The sequence below is a fragment of the Corvus cornix genome, chromosome 17 (assembly GCF_000738735.6).
Source record: "Corvus cornix cornix isolate S_Up_H32 chromosome 17, ASM73873v5, whole genome shotgun sequence".
In the NCBI taxonomy this organism is placed as follows: Eukaryota; Metazoa; Chordata; class Aves; order Passeriformes; family Corvidae; genus Corvus; species Corvus cornix.
This window is the reverse complement of record NC_046346.1, coordinates 1,871,556-1,894,718: the sequence shown is the minus strand read 5'-3', so window position 1 is coordinate 1,894,718 and position 23,163 is coordinate 1,871,556. Positions and strand designations below refer to the sequence as shown.

Sequence of the window (23,163 nt, the reverse complement as noted above, 5' to 3'; positions counted from 1 at the left end):
TGGGTGAGAAATGGCCAGTGGACTACTGGTGTAGTTTACTGAAAGGTGGATTGTGGTGGGAGATTTTGAAGAAGCTGGAAATACTCCGGCGAAAGGATGCTGGAAAGATTGCACTGCTGTGCCTGCTAGTACAGAGTCTGTTCCTGGAACTCCAGGAGAGCTTGTGCTCAGCAGAATGTATTTTACAGGCAGAGTATAGAAGTGTGCAAGGACAGGGAGAGTGTCTGTCTGAAGGGGAAAGCCTCTGGAATATCAAGGGTTGGAAGATTCTTTGCGTTTTTATATAAAGACAGAACAGGCCTCTTCTCATTCTGCCCTGGTCTATGTTCAAAGGAAGGGATGTGTTCAACTTATCACTGAGGTTCGCTAATGACAAATCTTAGCGAGTGCCAGCTCTTCTGTAAGAACAGGTTGGGCTTCTGGGAGATACATGAAATTAAAGGAGATTGTGTCTCCCAGAAGCTGATAACCCAGTGCACAGTGTGTAAACACAAACACTGGGAGATGATAAAGCACTCACAAATAACTCTGCAGGTTGAGACTGGCGGAAATGAAGCTCAGAGGGGAGTTATTTAAAGTACCAGGTCCATTCAGCCTCCCAGCAGAGCTGTACAGGGAGAATATTGCTGGACAAAAGCAAATGCAAAGGGCAGAGAGCTGGAGCCACATTCCTGGTGGTCAGGACTAGCAGGTGTGGAGGGGAGGGCAGCTTGGGGAGTATCTGTGTGTGAGGAGAAGGTGCAGGGAGCTATTGGCTTTGATGCCAAGGAAGTTTGGCATGGGGGCATAGGAAGAAAATTTGGTGCCTGTCATTCTGGGCTGCCAGGCAGTGGTGCTTCCATGGGCTCAGCAGGGCTGAGTTTCCTTGGGATAGCAGGAAGGCGATGAGGAATAAGAGAGGCACTTGCACGTCTAAAAATGTCCCTGCTGTGAGTGTGCTTTTTAAACCCTGGCTATGAACTCCCAATGGCCAAAGTCACACACACGCTGCAGAAAATCCCTTGGGATGATCCTGGAAGCATGAGAGGTGAGAGGAGGGCTCAGCAGCACTTCCCAGCCGTGCCCAGGTTGGGAAGCCCCCCTGGTTCTCCCCAGCTGGGGATGGCTGCTGTGAGCTGGGAGTGCCCCTGGCTGGGCCATGAGCTGCTATGAGCTGTACCATGGCCAGGACTGGGGTGTACAGACCTGTCCCCATGTTCTTCACAGCAAGGGCTCCAGAAGCAGCAGGACACAAAGGGGGAAGGTGGGAAGCCTTTCTGAGCCTGATGTTCTGCTGGAAACAAGGAATGGGTTGTTACTGTCACAGGCTTTGGGCTGAGCCTGGAGGAATGCCAAGTAACCACTCAGAGTTCCAATTTATCTTTAGTTCATCTAAGGATTTGCACTCTCTCAGTTGTGGAACTTGGTGGTTTAAAGCATCACATGCATGGGGCCCATTATCTAGTGTTTTCTGGTGTGGAAGAGAAGAAGTAATTGGAATTTGCTTCTATGATTATTTCTGTGACATACAGAGTTGTCCTGTTTTTCTGCCAGCCTTAGGGGCTGTTGCTTCATGCTTGGGTAAAGCTGTTTACTTTAAAAAAAAAAAATAAAATCCACTAGCATCTTCCCTAAGTCCCCCTCTCCCCCCAGACCACACTCTGCAGTGTGCTGGTCAAGACATAATCCTGTTCCTTTCCCTGTAGGTGACAACTTCATCAGGAAGTAAGTGCTTCTCGTGTCGTTCGGCAGCAGAGCGAGATAAATGGATGGAGAACCTGCGGCGTGCCGTGCACCCCAACAAGGTAGTGGCTGTGAGGAATTGCCTCTGCTCTAGTTCAGTTCCTCGTTATTACATTTTATATCCCAGTGCATGGGAGCAGCAGGGGACGTATTGTCATTGGAGTGAGTAAGTGGCACTCTGGGTCAGCCTTTTTCCATACTGCTTTCTTCCACAATTATATTTACAGACAAGCGCCAATTATTCCTTCCCCTCTTTTCTCAGCACATGCTGCTTCAGCTCTTGCTAAGAATTGGTCAGACCTGAAGAATCTTCAGTGTTGCTGTTACTGATGGTATTTGCCACTTCCATAGGACTTTCACCTCCCAAAAGCCATGGGACAGATGTCAGGTAGCTGCCAGCAAAGTCACAAGACTGAATAGTCTGAAGAGTTCACGTGTCGGCTCCTGACACAGAGTCCGCTCTAGTGATGCAGGAGCTCAGATGTCCATTTTCCAGAGGCAGCAGTGGAATGTAGCTTTCCCTTCTCCAGCCAGCTGAGGTGCAAAATCATCTCCTGGGATTAACAGGAACAACTCCTTCTCTTCACTAGAACACAGGGATGCCCAATATGCATTTTTATGGCCCACTAAGACTAAGTACATCCTAAAATAAATGTACAGCTGCTTCTTCCCTGCTGGCTGCAAAGATTGGTCAGGATTAATGCAGGATTCCACAGCTGATGGGCTCAACCAAGTCTTTTTCTGCTGGTCAGGCAAGACACAAATGATGGGATCCTGTGAACTCCTCCTGGCTGTGCACACAAATTCAGTCCAGGCCTGGTGGGCTCTAAAGGGGCCCTCAGTCTCAGAATTTGTTGTTCCCAGCACAGTGCCAAATGTCAGGGTGAAGGATTTCCTTCAATATCAGGGTGTGAGCAGCGGAGGGGAGAGGTGGCCTTCTGCCTCTGGCAGCGTGTTCCTCTAGTGTAGTTCAGTGGCTCCAGTGCTTTCCAAGGGCTTTTCCTGGTAGTCCTGACATGAGAGAGCTGTGTAAGGTTTGTGTGGTCACACTTAGCGTGAGAGAACTCCGGGGAATGAGAGTTGGGGCTGGGCATTTCACGATGCCTTCAAGGTGCAGCGGTGAGTGGAAATCCATTTGGAAGTGTTTCCATCATCTCAAAACCTGCAGTAACTGATGGCTGACTTTCCATCTTTGTTTGAGTTCATAGACAATAAACTCACAGTATCTGACTTGGTATTTCTGTCAGGAATTCAGTGTTCTTGTGCAGTTCCTGTGTGTACTTCCTGAACCTACAGTACCCCATTGTGGACTTCCAGCAGAAATATTCCTGTCCAGACTCCTGGGCTGAGCAGAGTAAGCCGTGGCTGCTGTTTCAGTGAGGGGTTTCCAAACAAAACAGGTTTTGCAGAATCCCAGCAGTGGTGCAGCTGCCAGTGCTTTATCTTTGGAGCCACTCCTGCAGCAAATGCCCCTGGATGTTCTTCCAGGATGAGGTCAGCATCACGAGGGAGTTCTGAAAGATCCACAGTATTCTTGGCTCTGTTATTGTTTAAAAAATATCCAAGGCAGATTTGTCTCTCTGAATTGTCATCATTCTCCCATGGGACTCTCTCCCTCATGATTCCTCTCAGTGTTTAACTTGGGTGCTCTGGACTTCTGCCCTAAAATAGGGTGAGGTTTTACAGTTATTTCCCTGCCATAGGTGGTGGCATTCCCATGTGGATGAGGTGATCCCTGGGTGTGTGTTCAGGTCCCTCTGTGTTGCTGTGTTACAGTAAATATGAACTCAGTGCTGCTGTAGAGCAGCTCTACTGGAAAAGGAGGAGGCTATGAGATATCTGTAACAGCTTCTGCTTTGTGGGAACCATTCAGGACCAGTGAGGTTCTTTCAGATTCTTCGGAGACCCTCTTGGCAGGGAATGGGAAATGGTGCATTTATGATTTGGAGGGGTTTTATCTCCCTTGTTCCTTATATTAATTGGCACCAACAGACATGGAGAGCACGATGATATTTTGGAAAATTAACATAAGTAGTGTTATTATGCAAATTCTTGAGAGCCAGTATTTCCTTAAAATAAAGTGTAATTAAGCCTCTGCTCATTTAGCACATCCGAAATAATTAATTCATATCTCCCATTTTGTTGTGCTTGGCTTTGTGGGGGTTTTTTATTGACCTTTTTTTCTTTGCATCTTTTTTTCAGGACAACAGCAGAAGGGTAGAGAATATGTTAAAGTTATGGATTATCGAAGCCAAGGACTTGCCAGCTAAGAAAAAGTACTTGTGTGAATTATGCCTGGATGACGTTCTTTATGCACGAACTACCTGTAAATTGAAAACTGATAATGTCTTTTGGGGGGAGCACTTTGAATTTAATAACCTCCCATCACTCAAAAACATTACTGTGCACTTATACAAAGAGACTGACAAGAAGAAGAAGAAGGACAAGACCAACTTCATCGGGCAGGTGAACATCCCCGTGAGCTCGGTGACGGGCCGGCAGTTCGTGGAGAAATGGTACCCAGTGGTGAGCCCCAACCCCAGCAAGGGCAAGTCCCCAGGGCCCATGATCCGCATCAAGTCCCGCTACCAGAGCATGAGCATCCTTCCCATGGAGATGTACAAGGAGTTTGCTGAGTACATCACCAACAATTACATGGTGCTGTGCTCGGTGCTGGAGCCCTCGCTGAGCGTGAAGAACAAGGAGGAGATGGCGTCAGCGCTGGTGCACATCCTGCAGAGCACGGGCAAGGCGAAGGTAGGACCCTCTGCCATCAGTAGTGTCCCACCAGACACTATTGGAAGCAGACTCTGGGGCTGGGTTGGGAAAACTCCTCATCCGTTGGGCCATCATTAATGTGCTTTGTTTTTCTTTGATTGCAAACAAGTTGGTAGCACACACAGCACAAGTTGCTTAATTAGCAGAGAGGTTGGTGGGACCACGAGACCACTTTCCTTCACTTTTCTCCTTCTGGAGGCTCAGGGGTCAGGCTCTCTCTGTACTATAAACAGGCACAGTTGTGAAAGTAAGCAAGAAGGCAGTTTTCCAGGATGGAATGTAAGCAGTGCTGGCCTGAGCTGAGCAGCCTGTGTGTGCTGGGTATTCCTGGGGAACCCAGCAGGATCTGTGCTCTGCTCCCTCTGCACTGAGTGCCCTGCACAGTGGGAGCTGAATGGGAGCAAGCAGCCTCTCCAGAATTCCAGAGCAAAGTGTCTGCAGGCACACATGTCTCTGGATCAGCTCTTGGTCTTCAGGGTCTCTCCTACTGCTTTTGGAAGGGGGTCTAGGGGAGCTCCCATGGCAGTGCTCATTGGAGGTTGATGCCACTGACTTGCACATGGTGGAAGTTCAGCCTTCGTGGACCACTTTGAGCCTCCTTCCTGGTTCGGAATCCCCTGCCAGGTCTGGGGAAGAAGGAGGCCAGGAGGAGGCAGAGTGGGAGTTACTTCAGGTTGTGATCCGTGAGGGAGCAGGCAGGGTGGGCAGAGCTGGAATGCCCTTCCTTGCTGAGGTCCCCAGCACAGAGGGCAGGGAGTGACCCCCGCTGCAGAGCATCCTCCATGCCTGGTGGCCTGGCACAGCCACGGCAGGCAGTGCCTGCGGCAGGGCTGCAGGAGTTAAAGCATCACTGTTTTTCTCTGTTACCATCTTCCTGCACTCTGCAGGGGAGAACTGGGGAAGGGCAAGATGTCCAAAGCTTTTGCAGTGCTGAGGAGACATGAGCTCCTCACCTGAGGGGGAATCACAGGGCTCTGCTTCTTTGGCAGCTGCCGCTGCTGCCGGGGCCCATGGCTGGGCTCGTGGATTAGGTTTAGTTACCATCTGTCAGACAGAGAAGTGGCTTGGCCTCCTGATCTAGTTCAAGGCAGGCAAAGCTCACTGAGAGAGGATTGGGAGCCGGGGGGCCTGCTGTTGTAGCAGCAGAGAAAACAGCTCCGTTAAGGCCTCCTGATCCCAGGAGCGCGGGGAAGGACCATGGTCCTACGTGGAGTAACGCTGTGGGTTCCACAAGGAGCTGTGGCTGGTGTCTCTCCTCAATCCTTGTGCCAGGGCTCCAGAGCTGTCAGCATGTGGTTCCTGGGCACAGCCCTGCCTTGTGCTGGCACCAGGGGCTCTGCTGCCCCTTGCTGAGGCTCCAGCAGCTCTAATGCCAGGGCTTTGTGGGAGTAACATTGCCATGAAAGACCCTGTCCATGGCTTACACAGTTCTGGTGCAAAAGGCTTCAAGTGTCATCCCAGTCCTAATCACCACAGCTCATGTGTGGGCATGGCTGAGAGTGGCTGTCACTGCCCCAGCCTTTTTCCTCTGCCTCTCAGTACTGGAGAGGCTCCAGAGAGAGCAAGTGTGTTTCCAGACATGTGTCTGCATCAGTGCTTGAGATCCCAGAGGTTCTACACAGGGGACACAGCAAACAGTAAACAGACTTGATGACTTTTCCCCTAAAATGGAGCTTCTGCTTTCCCTGCCTGTCATCTGCCATCAGCATTAGCACAGGGTTCGGGGAGCTGTCAGAGCAACCGGAGTTACTGAAGCATGGGAACCAGGTGGTGCATCCTGGACTGGACAAGCAGGGAGAGAGAAAAGCAGCACTAAGGTAGAAAAATAATGAATGAGAGAAGAAAGCACCCTCTCAGCCCTGCTTGGGGGATGTGGGTGCACCCCACTGCCCCTCAGGAGAGCTCCCCGTGGCTGCCCCACCACCCTGACCCTGGGCACCGAATGCGGGGACAGCAGGGCAGGGACCCCCTTCTCCAGGTCTCTGTCCTCTCATGACTCACAGAAGCTTGCCCGGGCTAGAGGTGGGTTCCTCATCCTTGTGCATCACTGGTGAGCCCTCCCAGTGAGCCCTTCAGAGCCCCCCCCCTGCCCTGCAGACGTGGCCATCGGCAGCCACTGATTCAATCTGCTGATAAAGGGGGTTTTGTGGCTCTTGGCCGCTGTAGCTGAGCTAAAGCAGCAATTATGGTCGGACTGTGAAGCAAGTGTCCAGTAGATTATCTGCAAAGACTCGTTAGCAGCTAATTGCTGTTGTGCTGTTTCGGGCCCTGTTTTCCTGCAGCGATTTGCTGTAAATAAGGAGTAATCCCTTAAATGAGGCCACGATCGGTCCGTGTGTCTGCCCGGAGCTCCAGGGCAGGAGAGATGCCACAGGGGAGGTGTGATGGTGCCACGTGGCAGACACAGCCAGGTCCCGGCCACCAGTGTGTGTCCTTGTGCAGCCCCGCCGGTGGATGCAGGGCCATCCTTACCCACAGACACCCCACACCAAGCTGTCCCCTGCCAGCGGGGTGTGGCTACCTGGAGCTGCTAAAACCCAGAGTCCCTCCTGCTGGGGGCAGGACGCCTGGGGCTGCAGGCGGAAGGGGAACAAGGGCTGTAGCTGAATTTTTTCCCTAAATCTCAGCTTCTTCCTGGGCTGCGCAGCTGTATCACAATAGATTAAAAGGTGGAGTATGAAAGCAGAGTCCCCTCTGGAGTCAAAGTCCATGCTTCCCTCGATCTCTGTGTGGGAAAGGGAAGAACTTGATCCCCGCAGCGCTGGGTTGGTGTGCATGGGGCACGCCTGAAAAGCCCTGAGCAGCTGCCAAGACAGTGGGTGGAGAGGAGGGGAAGAGGGTTTTGATAAGGTTCTGTGTGCAGGCACTCGGGGAGGAGGGAGCTGCCCCAGCCCACTGGAAAATCTGACACATCCAGTGCTCCATCAGCTCTCGGTACACAGGATGTTCCCTGTCTCTTTTTATGGCAAGAAGGGCTGAAAGGGGGATATTTGGTGGTTGAAACAGATGTGGGCTCTCAGCTCAGTCCTTCACTTGTTACCTGCTTCCACCTTCCTAGTGAGAGCACTGATGAAGTGTTTGTTCCCTGTAAGGATGTGGAGATGCCCGATTGCTTTCATGTGTTTTGCAGCCCACAGACAAAAGACACAAAGTCATAAAGCAGTTCTGCTGCCAGGGTTGGTGTTACCAGGAGTGCTCAGTCCTGCCGTACAGGGCTTGGTGTGGCCCCTGTGATGTGGTTGTGGATAGGTGGCTGCATCCTTCCCAAAGGACTTTTGATGTTTCCAGATTTCTTCCCATGCTTAGATTTGTTTTGAGGCTGTCTGAGAGCTCCCAGAGCTCAGTTCATGACCATAAATATATAAAAAACCTCTCTTGTCCAGAGAGCTGGTAGATCAAACCCAGCATTAGACAAAGCTCTAGCTAATCAGCTGCTCACTGGAAATAAATATTTATGGTGTAGGGAATGGAGTGAGGAATAAACATGTGTCCCTGTTTGTTTGTGCTGCGAGGATGTGCCTCAGCTGAGCAGATGTAGCTGTTCCCCTCGTGTGGATCTGCTGGAACCCCACGTTCCAGTGGCAGAGCTGGTGCTGGGTCACGGCTCTGGGACCTGCAGAGTCCACACAGGGCTGTGGAAAAGTGACTGCTCTGCTCAGGCAGGGACAGGGATGTGAGGGTCACTCATCGTGTTAGTGTTGTATCCCTCAGGTTTTATTTCCCTGAGCAAGGTGATGGGCACAGAGTTAACCCTCACATTGCCACTTCACCACCTTTTCCCAAGGAGAATTAGAAAAGGCCAGAAGTGCCAAGGATGAGTTCCAGGGTTTGAAGGAGAGAACATCACTGTATTTTCTGGCAGAGAAGTGACTGGAGCAGATCCTCAGAGGAACTGTGTGATGAAAGGGTTGAGAACTTGGGGCTGGGGTCCTTGGTTTCACACCATCTGTCCAGGACCCTGCTGCTGCCTCTCTCCCACTCTCCTTTCCCTACTCTGCACCCTCCTGTGCCACATTTCCCTCCCCTGTGGGTGTGTCCCAGCACTCCTCCACCTGAAACCTACAGCCCTACCGACCACTGGTATTTTTCTCCTTTGCATAAAGGCCCAGCTGGACTCGAGCTAGTCTTTGAAATAAGCAATAATCTTATTACCTTTATCAATTCAATCCTCTTAAGGTTAAGTCAATCCTATTAATCAGGCTTGTGATTTGGAGAACCTTATTATTTCAAGGTCAGTCTGCCCATCAGTCAGTTACGATATCAGCAATGATCAGCTCCAGCCCAGAGGGTGCGTGACCGCCACGGGGAGTGCGGCCGTGGGTCTCCTCAGCTCCCTGGCACCCCACGTGCTCCAGCTGTGGACACATCCCAGAGAGGCTGGAGTGGGAGGACCTTCCTGGGATGGCAAAGTGCAGAATCCTTCCTGGATTTGGACAGGACAAATCCTACAAGATTTGTGTTGCTTGTTGGCTCCCTCAGAAGCCTCCTGCTCCCACCACAGGCCTGCCAGGCACCCAGCTGGCTTCACCCTTCTGCCTCCCAGGCACAGGGACTGGCACTTGGAACCCCTCGGGACGGGGTCTGCCGTCTCCTGCGTGCATTCCTGGAGCAGGGGAGGAGCTGCCTTGGAATAGCAGAGGCTGGCTTATGTGCAAAGTGCTGGAGACCAGTGCAGCCTTGTGCTGTCATGCTCTGAATTTATTTATTTATGAAGTGCTCTTCTTTATCAGCATATGTGCAGCGACGGGTCGCACAGGTTCAGATCCGTCCAGTCTGAAGCAAAAAGCCTTAAAATAAACATGGGAACAAGCCTGGAGAACATTGCCACAGCCCCTAATTTTGACTGTAGACCTTCTCCTTCCCCTCTCAACTCCGAGGTAATGAAATAAAGCATCTTATTTTCTTCCATTGCCAGGGGCCCTAACTGAAAACAACCCCCTGCTGATCTCTGCTGCTCAGAAACAGGGAGTTTTATTGGCTTTAGTTATTGCATTTTATTCAGGACCTTGTATGTGGGTGAGTGAGGCCCCCGGAGGGATTCCACAAGTATTTGCATTCCATTTGTGTCTTCCGAGTGCTGGCTGCTGGAGTACTTAAGGCAGAGATAGCAGAAGTGTGATCCAGAGCCAATGTGGCTTTTCTGTGTGGAGGGAAGGGAAGAACTGAAGGTCTGGCCCATAGCCCTGGGACAGAAGCGGCAGGATGTCATGGGAACTGACCCACGGCCGAGGCGCCTTTCCCGCAACTCGCAGAGCTGCCCAGAGTGGTCCCTGCAGAGGAACTCGCCCAAGGATGCTGGCTGGGGGAATTTTGACCCCCGACACATCCCAGGGCCAGGTCCTACAGCCTGGCTGGATGACTCTGCAGCCCAGATCTGCAGGGACAGGGACAATCCTGACCCATGGGATGCTGAAAGGGCTCCCCCCTCTTTCCCTGCTCAGTTGCAAGGCCAAGTTCTGCCATGTTACTCCCTGGCTTTGGGTGCTCTGCCATAATGAATGAAGCTCTCTGGGACTTTAGCAGCTTTCCTTCCCACTTTGGAGACAAGGGGTCCTTTTCCCAGCTGTTGAGCTGCAGATGCTCCATAGGGAATAATAACATCAGCAGAGATTTCCAGGGGATCTTTTCTGGCTTTGTGTTGAGTCCTGACATGGAATTTTGTCTCATTTTAAATTCTAGTGAATTCTGTAGATCATCCCAAATTCACATTTAACTCTGGCTCCACTTGGCCCTGGGTTTCCAGGACTCAGCAGCCAGTGCTCAGCTGACAAGATGGGGAAAAGCAAACACTTGGCTAAGAGGTGCTGTAAAACTCGGTGTTCCTGAGATAATTAGTATGTTGGGAAAGTGACAGGAAAGAGAACCAAGCAAAGCCAAGGTCAGCGGCTGCTAATTAAGAATCAGCACCTTGTGTCAGCCTGAGCGGTGGCTTGGAATTGAAACGTACCCTGGGAGAGCCCCAGGAAGATAAAGGTGATAGAGTTACCCAGATAGCAGCTAACGGGATTTGAGCAGGGTTTAAAGTTTCATTCCAGCTTGGCTGATAAAAAGGGTAAAATGAGAGAAAATAGCAGAGGGAGGCGCGTGCTTTGCTTCCAGGAGGGATTTTTGCCTCTGCAGCTGCCGGAGCATTGCAGACGTAGCAGGATCTGAGGAAGGGCATCTTGTGGCTAAAGAAATAATGGAAGTGACTTTTTTTTTCTTTTAGCTCAAAGCTCCTCCTCTGGCTTTTTTGGAGGGTTTTGGGGGAAGGTCAAGGCAGTGTGTTGGTCCCAGTCACAGTGTTGTGGGAAGGTGGGAGCAGTCGATTGATGGGTACTGCAGGGATGTCATCTCCTCTCCTGCTGTGCTCTCGCACAGGCATGTACCTGCCTGCCCCAGGGTTTGCCTTTGCTTGGGACAGGAGCACAGTGATGGAGGGTCTGTGGATTAAATTATTTGGGTCTCTTGGGTTCAGGGAAAGCTGTTTGTTGAACCTTGATTAAACTTTCAATGTAGAGATGTCCATGTGAAAAATGCCAAGTTGCCTCTGGTGCAAATCTCCCATCCAGCCACCAGCAGGGAGTGGGACCTGATGTCCCTTCTCCCCCGTGTGGGTTGGAGCAGGCTGGACCATGGCAGCTTTGCTCTGCTTGGGGACATCAGGGACAGGACCTGGGGCACTGTGTGGCAGCCTGGGGTGCTCCTGCTGCCTCTGCCAGGAACGGGCTGTGACCATCAAGGGAAACGAAGAATTTCTTAGCGGAAGGTTACTACTAAGCAGATTATTTTGTTTTAATGGAAATGAGTTTTAAAAGGTGCCATTGGTTGTGGAGGTGAATGAACGTGTCTGTCAACATTTCTGTCTCCTGCACGGGAGGCAGTCAGAGGGGTTAACGTGGGTGATTTGCACAGTGCCAGCAGCCTCTTTCCATTGTCACTCAGGCGCGTGGTGACACCTCAGCACCTGGCGCAGCGAGGAGGAGCCAAGCAGAGCTGCTCTGTCCCATAGCAGTGCAGAGAACGTGTATCAGCATTAGCAGGGGCCTGGCATTCCTCCTGGATCAGCCCTGGCTGCAGCATGCTTGGCATCAGCAGCGTGCACAGGACCTCCTGACCAGACCCTCTGCTCAGCGAATGCTGTGGCTGAAGCAGACCTGGAGCTCGCTCTAGAACGCTGTTTTTCCTCTGGAATTTGCAGCTGAGCCCAGACTGATGCAGGGGCAGCTGTCAGGAGCTGCTCCTGCTCACCCCTTCCATTGTTCTGCAGCACAGGGGATTATCACGTCCCATGGATTTGGTTGTGTGCACATTAGACCAAAAATGTGCCCCAAATGGGTGCTGTCGCAGCGCTGTTTATCTCCATGAATAGGGAGGAAATTGGAAATCCAAGCATCTCAGTGCATACCAGAGGCTTGATTCTCAGCCATTAACTGTAGACACAGCTCATGACATCGGAGCAGGGCCCTGGTTTGCAGCCAGTGCAGTTGGACACCAAACGCAGCCATGTTTAACAGGGGAGAAAAGGTTTCGCCCACGAAATGTGAGGCTGACAAGAGACCAGCCAAAAAGCAGCACTGATGGAGAGGCAGATGCGGGTCTGAGTCACTGCTGGGGTGCAAAAGTTGAGGCTCTCCAGAGGTTTATTTCTCCTCGTCTGTGCGGCAGTTTGGGCAGGTGGTGAGGCAGTGCGTTCACACAGGATCACCTGCAGCACCTCCAGTCCCTCGGGTGTCTGACGGAGGTGGGACCTCTCGGGGCTGGGGAGCTGCAGCGCTGCGGAACCAGTGTCAGTGCGTGGTGACCCACCATGGGCTTTGCTTTCCAGGATTTCTTGACTGACCTGATGATGTCTGAAGTTGATCGCTGTGGTGAGAATGAGCATCTCATTTTCAGGGAGAACACACTGGCCACCAAAGCAATTGAAGAATACCTGAAGCTGGTGGGGCAGAAATACTTACAAGATGCCTTAGGTACGTACAGAGCGTTGGCAGGTCTCGCCCAGAGACGTTCTCCAAGCTGCACGGTGGGGACATCACCTGAGCCCTGATGGCCATCAGAGGCCCCAGCGCTTTCCTGCTGGAGGGTTCCCCTGGCAGCAGGTCCAAGCCTGGTCGTGGCCATGGCCACAGTGGGCAGCTCCCTGCTGCCAGGTGAAGGTGACCGCAGAGCTGGCGCCTTAATCTGCTTTCAGAGCAGATAACGAGCGGATGTTTGAAGGCATTCTGCTGCCTGCCAGGGCTTCTGTCTCAGCGCTGGCTGTCACGGGCTGATTGAATCTCCCCCCCTGCACCCCCACCAGGGACGCTGCCCGGCTCCTGCAGCGCTCCCGAGTCAGATGAGATCTCCCAAGTCGCAGTGATGCGCTGCCTCCCCGATCATCCAGCACTGGGAACCCCCCTGGTGGTTTTTTTTTTTTTTTTCCCAAAGTGCTGGCTCTGTCTATGGCTCAAAAAATATTTCTCTTGATGCAAATGAAAATAATTAGAAGCTTCTGCTTCTGGGCAGGTCAGGAAGGAATTGCTGCATGCAGGGAGTACCGCACGAGGATGGGGAGAGGCTGCCTTGGAAGCTCTGTGAGCTTCCATTGGATCCACATCCCAGGGCAGGACGAGCAGAGTTTCTACTGAGGTGTTAATTTTTCAGTATGTTGGGTTCCTGCTAGTGGATTTGTGTAATTTTAGCAAGGAAGAAAGAAGCATAAATACTTTATTAAGAGAATAATAATGATGATGAAAACCTTGAGGAAAGGGAAATAATTGAGCAAATTCAGGCAAAGAGCCCACAAGAATAGCAAAGGGAATATTATTTATTTCTGCCTTGTAATGCTTTCTGGTTGAAGGCAAATCTGTAAGTAGATTACTCTCAAAAATTCTCAAAAGTCAAGAGATTAATGATATCAGAGAATTTTGCAATATTACCTTTTGGGGGCTCAGTGCTGCCAGGCCAGTTCCATCTCATGCAGGAAGAGCCTGGGGTTCCTGCTCACTGTAGGGTGCTGGTTCTGAGCGAACTTTTCCCAGTGAGATGAATCACCGGTGTGTCACAAGGTGCCCCAGGGCAGCGTGGCACTGTCCTTGGAACCATGGAGCAGGTGATGGGGCCAGGTAAGAACAGCAGGCATCACCTGCAGGCAAGCAGAACAGCTCCAGAGCTCCCTGGCAGAGCTGAAAATACACTGGAGAGGCTCTCCAGTATATAATTAAAATTTGTTTTGGCAACAGGGAAGGAATGCAGATCGGAGTGGGGAAAAAACAGGATGGGAAAATCCAAGACAGTCAGGAATTAGGAACAAACCAACTGGAATTAGAAGAAAACCAAAGCAAACCTTTCTCCCAGAATGTCACCCACGCTAAACGCCGCCTCCTCATCCCTGTTACCCTGTTCCCGATCTCCCCAGTCACTGCTGGGATGAAGGACTGACCCCCGCCCCACCCTGAGTGCAGGGGCTGTGCCTGGGTACCCTGGGGTGAAAAGTGGCCCAAGAGCAGAAGCTGGTGGAGCAGCCCAGTGTGAGCCTCTGCAAAGGTGAGGAGCAGCCAGGCAGCGAAGAGGAGCTCAGGGAAACTCAGGGAAATATTTTAATTTCATTTTGTGTGATGTTCAGCTCAAAATAAACCAACTAAATTGTTTCTTTCCTTTAATTACCTGTTTCTCTTGTGAATCACAGTGGTTTGTCAGCACCAGGGCACAGGCTGCAGTAGCAGGCCATGCCACCAATAATTACAGGGCTTTCCAGCATCCTTCCTCGTGGATTAGCCCGAGGGAGCGTCTCTGGAACTGGTGCAAAGGGGTCAGGCAGGTGCTGGGCAGCACAGTCCTGATGCAATATCCCAGAGCCACAGGGGCAGTGCTGCCAGCTGGGGAACAGGGATGGAATGTGCAGGGTGCTGGCTGTGCTGTGCTGGTTGTGAGCTCCTGTGGAACTGCCAGGCTCTCCTGGGTCCTGTCAGAGACATGGAGAGCTGCCCCAGGGGCCACCATGTGCTCTCGTATCCCTCTCACCTTCCCCCAATGTGATGGGGTACCAGGGAGCTGCTCGGGCACGGGGGCTTAGCAACAGAGCTGCTTGAAGGCTGCACTTCTCACATCTCCAAACCCATCCCTGACTCTGTTTTACAGGGGAGTTCATCAAAGCACTGTACGAATCAGATGAAAATTGTGAGGTGGATCCCAGCAAATGTTCGTCTTCGGACCTCCCCGAACATCAGGGCAACCTGAAGATGTGCTGTGAGCTGGCCTTCTGCAAGATCATCAACTCCTACTGGTGGGTATCCCAGGAGTGGCGCTCCCTCCTCAGGAGTTCTGTGTCACCTGTCCCGTAGCTCTGGCGGAGCTCTGGAGGGGGAGCTGCGGGGCTCTGCCACAGTTTGGAGTATCCGCTCTGGGGATGTAGCATCCCCCTGGATTCTCTGTCACTCTTGTTTTCAGAGGTGCTGAAAGGTCACTGGGATACAGGGACAGGGCAGTGGAGTCAAGGGTGACTGATTCAGAGAGGTACTTGGTGCCAAACGTGTACGAAATTCTGGAATAAAGAGCAGAGATGCACGGCCTGGATCTTCCACCCGTGGAACAAGTCAGTCTGGATGGGACTGACGGATCTCCACCGCCAAGAACATCCGGCAAAGCTCGGAAATCCTGCAGCAGGCAGGGGGTGTGGCACCTGCGAGGAGCTGCCCCAGCACAGGCAGCTTTTGTTTGGGCAGATGTTCTCTGGTTGCTGAGTGCTGGAACTGGGAGGAGGATGCTGTTCTCCCTGCTTGGCTCAGCATCCCACATTCCTTTGGAGTAACCCCTCTCTCTCCCAGCCCTGGGCGGTTGCTGGGTGATGGGAGCCCTTTGCCTCCTTGGCCCAAGGCCTGGTATGCAGCTGGAGGCATTTCCGAGTTGTTTGTTCTCAGGGTAAAGGTTCTTGCAACTGGTTGGGACAGGCCCGAATATCCCAAATGGGCTGGCGTGAGGCAGTGCATCCTGCTGTGGAGGTGGTTGTTGGGCACAGCTGTGCTCATGGTGTTCCTGCTGGGACTGGGAGCCAGGAGTCCATGGGTCTGTGACAGCTGCTGCTTCCAGAGGTGACCTCAAAGAGGAAAAAGATGGATTTGGGACTCTTTACTTGGAGAATTTTTTTTTTTTTTTTTTTCCTAACATACCCAGAGCCTTTGGTCCTGATCATGAGAGAAGGAGCATTTTTGTCTCACTGCTGGATTTCCAGCCTTTCCACTTAAAATCTGGGCTTAGTTTTAATTAATGTATTTAGTAGCAACACTGTTGTTGCAAAGCCATCAACTAGGGATAATATTAGAGGAAGGAAGTTCTTGATAATGAGGATTTCTTGTTTTCTCTCCTCTCCCAGCTGTTGTGTTGAGGTCAGAAAACTTACTATAAATAATCTCCTGAGATACTGAGTGTGCCCTCCTGGAAGCCAGGAAGGGAATTGCTTTTCCTGATCCTGCTCAGGGAGAGAGCAGGGAGCAAGAGGCTTGCTCAGGCTGCCTTTATCTACCACAGGTACACCAAGGGCAGGTTCTGTACAGGTATCCTTATCCTTGGCCAATTAATAACTCTGACTCAGGAATGGCATTCACCTGCTCCCAGGAGGGATTCACCACTTCCAGTCAGCAGTGGATTATAATGGTTTGAATTTATGTCTTCCTAAAAATACCCAAAGCAGCACTCAAAAGGTCGCACTAAAAATAGGCTTGAAAAATGACCCAGGGAAAGTCAGGAATGCACGGAAGTTTGTTGCTCTCATCCTGTCTTTCCAAGGAAGGCTGGAGCAGCTGGGCTGCTGCTCTGAGTGGTTCCCCCTCAGTCCTTTGAGCTCAGCGGTTCTTGGGGATTAATTGGGCTGATGAGTGTTGGGATTGGCCAAGGTATCCCAACAGCCAACGAGCCTGCTTTAAATAGAGCACTGGAGTGTGTGTGCTCATCTGTGGAGAGAGTCAGGGAGAGGAAAGAGGTTCACAATAACCGAAAATTGTTATAATTATGACATAATTTGGACATCTGGAAAGTTTCAGTGTAAGCAGAATTTCAGCATGTGGAAGCTCGTTACTGGGAAGTTGGGTAATGAATTATGGGCCCGTTTGTCACATAAAGCCAACGATCCAAATTCCATCCGCTGTGACACAATTAAACTTTCACGGGCTCCAGCCTGTGACGGGAACGTGTGCGTGCTGCATTTCAGAGGTTTGCTCTCCAGTCACTGCACAACCTGTCCTGATCATTCAAGCCTCAAATTGCTTAAAGGATTCTCCTGTTTCTGGGCAAATACCATGAAGTGAAAGGGCTTTGTCCAATTGTGTGGATCAAGCCAAAGACAGAGGAGAATTTATCCAGCCAAAGACATTGGTTAATGTTATTTGTAAAGCTCAGGGTGAAAGCTCATGAGGGTGAAAAGTGTGAAGGCAGCACAGAGCAGAAGCTGAACAGGATGGCGGCGGTTTCCAGGCACTTCCATGGAGTGTCACCGCTGTGTCAGAAGGTCAGATGGCCCAGAATAGAGCCTGACCCTCCTCACTTGCTGTTGTACCCCCGCTGTCGGGGAACAGCTCCGGGTGTGACACACGGACAGTGGTTCCTGGCCAGGGCCATGGGATCTGTGTGCCAGGGACATTGGGACCAGTGGCAGCCCAGTGCCAGCCTGCTTCCGGGTGGGAGTCTCCAGCTGAATAAATAACACATGCTGGGAACAGGATAAGGTGGGAGCAGGGAGCTGGGGAGGGCCAGGCAGGAACAGGCAGCCGTTCTCCAGTGATAAAGGCTGCTGCAGCAAGTGTCTGCTGGCCCCTGGGGAATTCTGGCATCCGGGAAAGGCAGGCTGAGGTCTGTGCAGCTACAAGGCTGGAGTAACTCCGGTGGGGCTCTGTGTTTGTACTAGGCACAGTGGGATTTGATCCAGGTGCTTCAACAGGAGTATTACAGTTTGCACAGCCCCCCCTCCAAGCTCTAGCTGTGCCAGAGATTCCAGTGCTGCTGGTGATTGTTCAGGAGATGCTCTCCTTGCTGGCTGTGCTTCCTCCAGCTCAGAACACCCCATGGCACAGCCACTGAGTCCTGATGAGCTGGTGTGCACGGTTTGCTTCATATCCCAGTCTTCCCAGTTCTCTGGGGTCTTGGCATCCAGCATAAGGTCTAATAGAAGCTGCTTCCCTTACAACTTTACAGAGCATCTTTTCTTTTTCCCTATGTGCTTTGAGACTCCTGACACTCCAACCCTGACAGACAATGCCTGCCCTTCTGTCATTTCAGTGTCTTCCCAAGAGAGCTCAAAGAAGTTTTTGCCTCATGGAGACAAGAGTGCAGCAACCGAGGCCGCCCTGACATCAGCGAGCGCCTGATCAGCGCCTCCCTGTTCCTGCGGTTCCTGTGCCCAGCCATCATGTCCCCATCCCTGTTCAGCCTGCTCCAGGAGTACCCCGATGACCGCACCGCACGCACTTTGACCCTCATCGCCAAGGTCACCCAGAACCTTGCCAACTTTGCCAAGTAAGCCATGCCATGGGCAGGGCAGGGCCGGGGAGGGGACAGAACCTCCAGGTGCGTGGGCAGAGCCATGGCGCCGGCACGGAGTCCCACACTGGCCACTCCCTTCCTCACTGAAAAGGGCCTGTTTGCTTCCTGTTGGCTTTTTCTCCACATCTCTCTGGGACTTGTTCCCTCACGGTCAGGTCAGGGAGATCATTCAAGTTTCCAAAACAGGACATGTTTTATGAGCAGGAAAACAGGCTGTTTTGACTACATGGACAAGCAGCAGGATGGCAGCGGGGACTTTGTCCTGTGATGTCCTGTAGGACCAGAACCCGACCAGCAGCAGTGATGTGCTCAGCTCAGGAACTGTTCCATCCCTCCCTCCTTTGAGCTCTGGGACCTTCCCTGCTATTAAAATGCAGCTGACTGAACGGGGAAGGCCTGAGAACAGGGACACCATCAATTTCTAACTAAGCCCATTGGTTTGATGGAAACAAAGCGAGAGATTTCTGAAAATCTTTCCACTGGCTGTAGCTCTGAGCTACTTATCCTGAGCTTTGATAACAAAATGATGAGCTTTCTGAAACATGAATGGACAGTTTCTATCTAAAGCTTCTTAGATCTGGAAACTGGCTTAGTGCTCACACTCGCAGTCAGGAACGCACGGACGCGCCTGCGGACGCCAGCAGGAGATGTACAAGTGTGTTACACTAGATGACAGAAATTCTCTGTATTCCTGACCAATCCCTAACTAAAGGGTTTTCAGATTTCCAGCACTTTGGAGGAAAGGCTCTTTAACTAAGCTGACATTAGTCAAGCTGAAGTGATCAAGCTGAGCTGTCCTGTGGATGGCACCCGGCTGAGCCTGTCCCATGGAACCGCTGGCACAGCACCAACTGCTGCCAGGACAGTCCAACCACGAGGCCCTCCCTGTTGTGTTCTAAATCAGAGAGAAGACTGAGGGTGGAGTGCTTGGAGGGCAGAAGGAGGTGGCAGGAAGCCTGAGGGGCTGATGGGGTGGCCCAGGTGCAGGGGTGGCTCTCCCGGGTGATCCCAGAGCGGTTGTGCCGGCACTGCTGGAGAGTGCAGGATTCCTGCCCCCATCCGTCGCTGGGCTCCAGTCAGCTGAGAGTGATTGCTGTGACAGCACCTTGATTGCCACTGACAGGTCCTGTTTCTGGAGGCTGTGCCCTGACCCAGCAGTGAGACACTATGTTACCAAGAATTCCTTTGTTTAGCCAGCTTTCACTTTTGTCTCTGCTGCACAGATCCTACACTGACGAGGGCTTAGCTGGATCAGGCTGGGGTTAATTTTGGTTCCATGATCAGTGAGGTGTCCCAGGTGCCTGCTCACAGTCAAGGGATCCCAAAGGCTTGGAAGGGTTGAGGTGCCAGAGGAAGGTTCTTAGCTGTGTTGTACCTGCCCTTTCAGTGGACTGCGCCTTTTTTCCCCTGCATTTACCTGAAATCCGTGTTGCTCTCTCACTAGGTTTGGCAGCAAAGAAGAATACATGTCCTTTATGAATCAGTTCCTGGAGCATGAATGGACTAACATGCAGAGATTTCTCCTGGAGATTTCCAATCCCGAGACTATCTCAAACACAGCTGGCTTTGAGGGCTACATCGACCTGGGCCGGGAACTGTCCACGTTGCACTCACTACTCTGGGAAGTCATTTCCCAGCTGGAGCAGGTATCCAGGGGATGGCAGGGACAGCTTTGGGGGCAGGAAATGATGGAGAAAATGTTGTTCATGTGATTCCCTGAAGAGACTGTCCAGCAATTGGCAAAGCCCGAAGTTCTCTAGCAAAAAGCACGAGACGTTGGCGGTAATTCTGCTCTCTTTTCTGCCCAGGGCACTGCCACCAAACTGGGGCCTCTGCCCCGGATCCTGCGGGATGTCAACGCTGCTCTCAGTAACCCAGCCTGTGTGCAGGTGTCAGTCACGGCCGATCACGCCGCCTCCACACCCAGTGCTGGCAACAGCATCTCCGCGGGGCTGCAGAAAATGGTCATAGAGAATGACTTATCTGGGTAAGAGACCAACGGGGGCCTGGCCACACACCAGGGACATTCAGAATATTCATGCAGAGACAGGCACAACAGGGTGCAGAGTTGCCTGATCCACTGGCCAGGCTTTCCTATCGCAGAACTGGTGCTGGATGTAGTTCAACTCTGACTCTGGAAAGAGCAGTGGGTGGTAGTGCCAGTCTGTGGCTCCATCCTGGGCCCCTTGAGAGCCAAAACTGGGGATGTGGCCTGGGACATCAGGAACCTGGTGGTACCGGTCTCAGCTGTTGAGATGTGGCTGCAGAAGCAAAGTGTTCATCCTTTGAGGACTTGGGGGTCTGCTAGTGCTGACCTTGAGGTGATGGGTGGTGTTGTTAAGGGCTGTGAGACGTGCAGGATTGGCCTCGCCCCTCTTTGTACAACGTAGGGTGTGTGCTGAATTCACTGAGATCCAAACCTGGATAGTTCTGGAACAGTTGCCAAGCTGTAGAGGCCTCACAATGAATTCCAGTCTACTCTGTCCAGCTTTTATAAAACTGGGAGTTTCCAATGCTGAGCAGTGATTCACAGACACAGTCACCTACACACTTTTTGGCCTTATTAAGTAAGGAGCTTCATTCATGGAGAGGATGAAGCTTTTGCAGACCTCTAAGTTTCTGTTTGTGGAAAATGAAATGGAGCCCACACAAATGGAAAGACTGTGCTAGTTAAATAGTTTGTAAGTGGAAACTGCATAATATTTAACAGTTTAATTAGGAATGAAAGGCAGCAATGGCACTGGACTTGCTCTAATCAGAGCTTTCATCTCTAGTGCCTCCCAGCATGAGGTGCAATTATTTAAATCCAATGCTATGGAGGATCTCTGACAATATGCTTCCCCCCAAATACTTGCTTACAGTGCACCATCTTTGATCAGCAGAATATTCACATTAAGCTACTGCAAAGCTCTCTCTTCCTCTCCCCAAGAAATCAATATTGCATGAATGTGCATTGCAGCAGGAGTGGGGGGATAACCTTCGGCTGCCAGGCTTTAGCTCTGCTATGCGAGCGCTCACTGACCCTGGGAGGCCTGGTGCGCATCCGGCCCCCACGGTGTTCTGTGCCGTCCAAATCCTGGCCAGTGTGCCCGCAGGAGCTTGCTGCCCTGGTACAGAGCAGGGGACATGGGACTGGCATGGATACAGCCCTTGGGAGCAGGAAGGGTGACACACACTAACCCAGAGCAGAGCAGCCCCCAGGAGTGTGTCCCTGAGCCTCGTGACAGTGCAGTGCCCTGCGGGCACACACTGCCCTCACCTGCCTTCACTTGCCCGTTCCCAGGCCAGCCCGGGGCTCCACAGCACCCTCCCCACTCCTCACACTGTCCCTGGCTGGGCCAGCCCCTGTCCCTCCTCCCGGCAGGGCTGGGTCCTGTCCCTGTCCTCATCCCTGTCCCACACAGCTGCGCCACCCTGATTTCTGAGTGATTTCGTTTTCCTGCTCCGGTGCAGCATTCACAACTCTTCTTTTTTGTTTTGTTTTCCTCTCCTCTTCCTTATGCACTGACTTCCCCGCAGTCTGATAGATTTCACACGGTTACCATCTCCAACCCCTGAAAACAAGGACTTGTTTTTTGTCACAAGGTCTGCTGGGGCCCAGCCCTCACCTGCCCGAAGCTCCAGTTACTCAGAGGCCAATGAGCCCGACGTGCAGATGTCTAATGGCAGCAAGAGTTTGTCCATGGTGGACTTGCAGGACAATCGGCTTTTGGACAGTGGGGCCAACGCGCCCGGCACGGCCGACTCCCTCAATGACAGTCAGTCGTCCCTGGGGCAGTTGCAGGGCGTATGGACCACTCGGACTCAGAACAGCGTGACAGGCATGGCCACCGTGCGCCGGGTGGGCCAGACCCCCACCACGCCGAGCGGCGAGAGCGCACCCGGCCGGCCCCAGCTGCTGGCGCCCCTGTCCTTCCAGAACCCCGTGTACCAGATGGCCGCCGGGCTGCCGCTGTCCCCCCGCGGCCTTGGCGACTCCGGCTCAGAGTGCCACAGCTCGCTCAGCTCCCACAGCAACAGCGAGGAGCTGACGGCCAACAAGCACGGCTTCGCTGGCCCCGCCGCCGGTGAGGACTTCTCGCGCCGGCCGGGGGAGCTGGCCCGGCGGCAGCTGTCGCTGACTGAGAAGGGCGGCCAGCCCACGATGCCGCGGCAGAACAGCGCGGGGCCGCAGCGGCGCATCGACCAGCCGCCCCCGCCGCCCCCGCCCGTCACCCGCGGCCGCACCCCGCCCTCCCTGCTGAACACAGTCCAGTACCAGCGACCCTCCAGCGGCAGCATGATGTCCTCATCACCTGACTGGCCTGGCAGCGGGGCGCGGCTCCGGCAGCAGTCCTCCTCCTCCAAGGGCGACAGCCCTGAGATGAAGCAGCGCACGATGCACAAACAGGTGAGTTTGGGCTGTCCAGGCCCTGGCACTGAAGGGGCCAGGTGGGGTCAGCCTGTGGAGATGGCTGCCATGGGAGGGGATGTGGCTCTGAGCTGCTGCATCAGTGCCAACCCCACAGTGGCATCACATGTGGGGATGTAGCTCGGCTCTGGCACCCAGCTCAGCCTGAAACAGAGGCCCTCCAGGGACAGAACACAGAGCAGTGTCCACTCCCGGTGTCCCTCCGTCACGTGGCACACTGGAGCGTGACGGCGGTAGGTGGCAGAGGCTTGAGGGCAATGGCAGCCATGCCACTGTCCTGTGCTACCATCTTGTCACTGCTTTGCCTCTCCATGCCCAGGCTCTCATCCCATGCCATACCCCGCACCATCTCCCAGGCTTGGAACAGACCCTGATCTCCTGTAACTACAGTCTCCCTGCTGCTGCTCCCGTCCCAGTGGGGCCACGGTGCTCCTGGACATTCCTGTTTGCTCTGTGAGACTCTCCCGCAGGAGCGGGGAGGAAGGAGCTGAGAGCAACGTTCCCGCTGCGCAGAGCTCTGAAGTGATCCCAGTCCGAGACCACGTGCTGGGCTGCACAGAATTCCATTCCACTGTCTGTGGGGGTAAAATGGGAGGCAGTAGGTCACAGGCCTAGGGCCCTTTGGTTGTTCTGGCATGAACAAATGGTTTTTATAGTGTGCATTTATTCACTCTACACTTCAAAACCAGCCCTACAGAACATTATCACGGTAGGGCCTCTGTGCCTAAAGGAAGAGTTAGAAAAGAAAAGCAAATGCA

At 52.6% G+C, this 23,163-nt stretch overlaps 2 protein-coding genes across 15 annotated transcripts in view; one reads left to right on the top strand and one right to left on the bottom strand.

Moving 5' to 3' along the window:
• LOC104688508 (DAB2 interacting protein) overlaps positions 1-23,163 on the top strand; it is a 163,888-nt gene that overhangs the window by 128,477 nt on the left and 12,248 nt on the right. For 13 of the 14 annotated variants that reach the window (XM_039561595.1, XM_039561596.1, XM_039561597.1 and 10 more), the window contains 8 exons: positions 1,686-1,784; positions 3,925-4,479; positions 12,308-12,452; positions 14,602-14,746; positions 17,731-17,967; positions 19,439-19,640; positions 19,803-19,981; positions 21,514-22,384. In XM_039561595.1, coding sequence (XP_039417529.1) covers positions 1,686-1,784; positions 3,925-4,479; positions 12,308-12,452; positions 14,602-14,746; positions 17,731-17,967; positions 19,439-19,640; positions 19,803-19,981; positions 21,514-22,384 — 2,433 coding nt within the window. The remainder of the gene's footprint in view (positions 1-1,685; positions 1,785-3,924; positions 4,480-12,307; positions 12,453-14,601; positions 14,747-17,730; positions 17,968-19,438; positions 19,641-19,802; positions 19,982-21,513; positions 22,385-23,163) is intronic. The other variant, XM_039561591.1, reaches the window with a different exon arrangement.
• LOC120410900 overlaps positions 9,450-23,163 on the bottom strand; it is a 31,113-nt gene continuing 17,399 nt past the window's right edge. The window contains exon 2 of the mRNA XM_039561605.1: positions 9,450-15,556. Coding sequence (XP_039417539.1) covers positions 14,776-15,556 — 781 coding nt within the window. The 3' untranslated portion in view covers positions 9,450-14,775. The remainder of the gene's footprint in view (positions 15,557-23,163) is intronic.